The sequence below is a fragment of the Melitaea cinxia genome, chromosome 5, assembly GCF_905220565.1.
Source record: "Melitaea cinxia chromosome 5, ilMelCinx1.1, whole genome shotgun sequence".
Lineage (NCBI taxonomy): Eukaryota > Metazoa > Arthropoda > Insecta > Lepidoptera > Nymphalidae > Melitaea > Melitaea cinxia.
The window spans coordinates 4,973,204-4,979,203 of NC_059398.1; the positions used below are offsets into that span (position 1 = coordinate 4,973,204).

At 28.5% G+C, this 6,000-nt stretch overlaps 1 protein-coding gene across 1 annotated transcript in view; it reads left to right on the forward strand.

Annotated features, from left to right (window-relative positions):
* Positions 1-5,776, forward strand: part of LOC123653443 (laccase-2-like) — a 31,668-nt gene extending 25,892 nt beyond the window's left edge. The window contains exon 5 of the mRNA XM_045589442.1: positions 5,221-5,776. Within this exon, the coding sequence (XP_045445398.1) occupies positions 5,221-5,591 (371 nt within the window). The 3' untranslated portion in view covers positions 5,592-5,776. The remainder of the gene's footprint in view (positions 1-5,220) is intronic.
* The last annotated feature ends 224 nt before the right edge of the window (positions 5,777-6,000 follow it).

Sequence of the window (6,000 nt, forward strand, 5' to 3'; positions counted from 1 at the left end):
CTTAAAACACTCTCCATATATATTTTTTTCGTACCATAAGGTCTTATTTTATTTCTCTCGAAAAAGTTTTATTTTTTATTTTTAAATTAAGTCTTTAAAAATAAAAAAAATATTTTTATCTTTTATTATCAAATTATTTATTGTATATATTTTATTTATTTTTTTACATGTTATTATCTATTATTATTAACTCTGCGTTTTCCTGAAGAGAGTCCTAGGCAACACAGTGTCTTTTTGATACTGTCTAAATCGTCTCCAATAGACGGATTAAGGCCGATGATTGATTGATTAATCTATTATTAAGCGTTAATTTCATAATTTAGCTTTTGAAGTTTATTTCACGTAAAAAGTAATATGACTCTTGTTTTGTTCCACTATAAAGTCCAGTGAGCTGTGGTAATTACAGAAACAATGAGTACAAAGAACATCTAAGATTTCACGGTTGAAAACGCATTACAGAAATGTTTGCCGTAAGCCCCCGGCATTCTAACGTTTATAAGGTTGGGTGACTGTTTATCAATTTAATTTAAGTTGTATGTTCATTATAATATATTAATTAATTTAACTCATTAGGTATAGAAAATCTGTTTTAATCTATTAAGAGCTGGAATTTATCTTAGCTATTATTTCACACTTCCATTTTCAAATAATGAACTATAATAATAATTGTACATATAAACATTTTTTTTATAATATAATCAATGGATCGATTTTATAATTTCAGTCAAAAAAGCGTGATTGTCTAATTTTTTTTGTCTATAATTTTAGTCATCAGTTTTGCTCTATACAAAGGTAATTTTCCGTCCTATATATATTTTAATCGAATATATATTCTATATAAGCTGTTGTCCAGATTTTTTTGCGGGGCTTACACTTTAGAATAATAACTCAATTTTTGATATGATATTCAAAAAATGTTTATAATAACTCCACTTTTAAATGTATCAAAATGAACTGTATAGTTCAGTTTTTTAGTTTGAGTTTTGTGGTAATAGCAACCAACTTTGTGCAAATGATACAATTAATACGCGAATGGATTTTACTCCTTATAATGAACACCGTGATATTTAAAAATGTGCTGATCTCTATTTTTTCAAGAAACGTTGCGCGGTTAAATGTCATCCTCGCTTCAGATCTCAGCGTCACTGCTCAGCGTTACTGTCTCGCATGATTTTAATCCCCATATTTTTTCGGGCCTTTGCGTGTGGTATGAAATGTATACGTTCCTTAAGGAGTGAAATTCAAAATATTGTTTTGACTTCAATGGCTCTCATAAAGACTCCTAAAATTCATTTTTTCCCCATCTACAGACTTAGTTCGGTTACAATTTTATATTATATAATCATGTTGATAATCTTTTTTATATTATATTAAAAAAATTCTTAGCAAGCTGATTTGACTGAAGTTTAAATTTAAATAGTACTATCAAAACTTGTTTGAATTTTATTTTATTTTATTCAGGTATAATATTAGTACAAAAGCATACTTTAGGAGACGCCAAATTAATATAACTCGTTTCTGCAGCCCGCCGTGAATGAAATATAATTTAGTTTTAAACAAAATTATAGCGCAAATTTTTACATATCTTTATATAGGTTTATAACATACAAATCTAGATCAATTTTGACGTGTTATTATACTACTACGTAGTACTAGCGTTGTCTTTATTAGTAATTGTACTTCTTCCCAGTGATTTTTTTGTTCTTGAGAGTGCCTTAAATTAATACAATCTACAAAAACATAAATATATAAATGACACGGAATTAATACAAACGAAGATAACGAAAGTAAACAACATACATATCCTGCATTTTATGCCATTTCTAGGCTATATGAAACACATAAAATGTCATAGACATTAATATATATATTATATCCGCTAACCCGCATTGGAGCAGCGTGGTGGATTAAGCTCTGATCCTTCTCCTATATGGGGAAAGAGGCCGTTGTGGGATATTACAGGCTGAAGCATATAAACAATTCTATGCAAGAATTGTTTATATGTACAATTATACTATAAACTATGTCTAAGGAAAGAAAATGCTCTTTCAACTAAATTTTTAAAAATTTAGGTAAAACATAGATAATTAAGAATATTTGGTAGAAAGTAAGAATGTGTGGTATATATTGGTTGGTTGGTGTATGGTATAGAGTTTTAGGACTTTGCTATATGGATAGTAAAAGAGTAATTAAAATGGGAAGAGTATAATGGAATTTCCAGAATGGTAAGACATAAAGAACAAGAACAATGTTAAACATTTTAAATGATCACAGAAGTCATTAATAATGAGTTGAATAGGATATTACGAAGGAGAAAAGGAATGTGCGTATTCTTTCGAAGCCCAATAGGAAGCCACTTTGCGTTCAGCTCTGAAGTTAGAGATGTAATCGAACTTACAGAGTAAGAAAATGAAATTGTTCATTTAATTATAACGAGAAAAGGTTTGTAGCGAACCAATTTTACTGATTTGTTTTTTAGCCCTTTTGTAAAATAGATGAAATAAAAGTATTTGAACACGACTAATATTTATTTTAACAGGAAGGAAATGTTGACTTTTAAGGAAGTGAAATGAGAAATGTCTTTTTTAGAAATTTTTATTAAAATGCGTGGAGTTATGGCCAAACTCAAAACCCGGATATTTTTTGCTATGTCAAGTTGATTGTCACACCGTCACAGTAGGAATTTTGTTTATGGTCAGGCGTGAAAAGTTATAAATGATTGTCAAATATTTCGTTAAATCATTTGTATTAAATAAGAATAATTACATCACAACCATTTTCATTCTCTAAGATGTATTTATTAGTCGCTACCTTCCGTAATCTATTTATAATATAGCCAAAGAGTATATTATATAACTCGTTTGAGGAAAACCATCTACTAATTGTGCTTTGATAACGTAGTAACATCTAAATGTTTATACGAGATATGATGAAGGTAAATATGTGTGCGTATTATGTTAATTGTAGAATGTGGTGTAGGTACATGAAAAAAAGTTCTATTTATATATCAACGATATATAAATATAATCTTTTTTTATTGGTTACTAGCTGACCCGGCGAACTTCGTATCGCCTAACACAAACTTTATCGTATGGTATTAACGTTCAAATTGACTTTTAAGTATTATCACAAATCTTTTGTATGGGAGTATAGAAAAGTGTTGTTTTTAGACTTTTTCAGGAAATTTAAATTTTTTTTTTTAGAATTTTTCTCTCCGTAAGAACCATCCTCGTACTTCAAGGAACATTTTAAAAAAAGAATTAGCGAAATCGGTCTAACCGTTCTCGAGTTTTGCGCTTAGCAACACATTTTGCGATTCATTTTTATATATAAGATAATAGTGATAAATATTGTATATAATAATATTTGTATAATTAATAAAAAAAGAATTGTAATAATATTATTATAGATTTTTAAGTTAAGCAAAAGTAAAACACGCGTACGTAGGATAAATTCCCACAACGTACTTACTTTAACAAGTTTAATTATATCTGCGACTTTATACAATATACTCGTAAGGAAATAAATCATTTACGAACGTGGAATACGTACCTACCTTTGATTTATTAACGAGATATACGCAATTCCCTGTCATATGTACAGAGCAACAGGAAAACAAGAACTACCGGCGTATTGTTTTAGCGGCATCGTATTGTGACGTATTACATTGGACCATCTGCATTTATCGTGTATTTTAGTTGGAAATATTACTGATAACATTCATTTTGACCTTTTATTTCATATAATAGTAGTTTAACCTTAAGTACAAGAATAAATAAATAAATAAAGAAATACGAGATGATTGATTATATACATTTTAATAAATAATAATAAGAAATAAATAAGCGCTTCAAACTCAACGGCCCCCAGTAGGATTTACTCCTGTGTTTGGGGTTTTATAATACATTTTAATAATACTCTTCTATGTATGATTTCTAAAACGTGCCTAAAATTAAAAAAAAAAAAAAAATCTAATCAAACTGCGGCCTGGAACGTCAAGTAGAGTTTTCACAGATTATACAAATAATCTAAGAAATATTAGTTGCGTAGTTCATAGAAAAATCGCTGTGTCCGTGTACGCAATTATGTAATATTAGAATTATTCTTTCAAATATTAAATGATTATTAGTTTCGAGTAATGATTAGGTACAGCGTTTCAAAACGTTGGCAACAAATATGTAAAATAAATGTATGTAATGTATGTGTAATTACTGTGTGAGCATTAACTGTATCATTCAGTACAATAGGTAGTTTGTCCAGACTTGTACCAAGTGGATACTATCCGATTCAGTCGCGATAGATTGAAATAATTTAGCACGTATGTATTCAATTCACTTTAATGCTCTTCACACACATTTTTACTTAGGTTGCGTTCATCAATGATGATAAGTTAGAGATAAAGAAATAATTAAGCAAATTTTAATATTTTAATCACACACAAGACACTTCATATTGTTTCCAACCACAGAGTATTGTAATTCTAAGAAAGTAGGTTTTAAGTTGTTACAAGCCATTTAAGTTTCTCTTGTTAATATTAAATAGTATGATAAGCAAGTTTTACAAAATGCAGTAGTCACGTCATTTTCTTAGCTATTACTTCACCGTTGCCACAATATTTTTCTCTGCAAATTTGTTTTTTTTATTTTTTATTTGTGATGCTTTTACTTATCTCATTCTAATCGATGTTATGTAGCGTTATGCTCTATATATGATACCAGTTTGGTGTATTTACAAATTTAAATACGTTGTTTTTGCATTTTATTAATTTTTCATTAAAAAAAAATACTAAAATCTGAATGACATAAAAAGATTTTGATTTCATATAATATAGTCTATCGTTTTTATTAATATTTGAGGTACAAAAATAGGTACATATAACAACGACATAAAATATATTCATATGTAAAAAGTGACAAAAACTGTATTATCTAAAATTAATATTCCATTCGTATCAGGTGGTTTAGTTAGTTTTTGTTTGAAATAAAAACTGTTGTTGAAATACTCTATATCGAGTTAAGGTTAACGACAAATTATTCTACTCGTTATATCAATAATGTTATTTAATTTATTCAACAAATTTTTTTTTTGAAATAACTTGGACACAATCACTACTTAATATATATAATCTCATTATGTTATATGTAAAATATTACATAAATTATATTTGGGCAAAATTGAAGAAAATATTTTTCGTATTTTTAAAATTTTTTTATGTTCCAGGTGGTGAGTCGGACCATATCTTTCACCTGCACGGATACAGTTTTCATGTTACTGGAATCCGGACTTTTAACACAAGCATGGAGAAAGACAAAATTATCAAGATGAACGAGGATGGGATACTTTTCCCTTCCAAAAACTTGAAAAATCCAGTCATCAAAGACACTATAGTCATTCCGAAATTCGGTGTCGTTGCGTTACGCTTTAAGGCCGATAACCCAGGTTACTGGATGATGAGAGACGAAAGATCAGCTCATTGGACGAGGGGATTGGATTTTGTTTTAAAAGTCGGTGAAAGTAGGGACTTCGTTAAAGCACCTCCAGACTTTCCTAAGTGTGGTTCTTATGTCGGGCCTGAATATTTTCTTATCTAAGAAAGACTGAACTTTGTGTTACCAATACTACTATAAATTAAGTCGCTCAACTATTTATTGCTATGTGATATAATTGTGATTTGTGCTAACCATTATTTCGTAACTTTATCCTACAAAACTCGCTTGTAATATTGTAAGTCTTTATATCTGATGCATATTTTCTGTAATAAAAACGTAAGTTTTTTTTAAAATAAAATATTCTTTATGTGGGAGTAGAAATATTATTAAATATAATAGTTTAAAACCTTTTTTATCAAAATCCTTCATCTACAAATACTACGATTCAAACAAAATTAATATACGGTAATGTACACTATACTGTAAAACGAATATTTAAACAATTTTAATCGTAATTAAAATTTGCCGAAAATTCTACAATATTATTACACAAAGGAACGTGTGAAGTAAA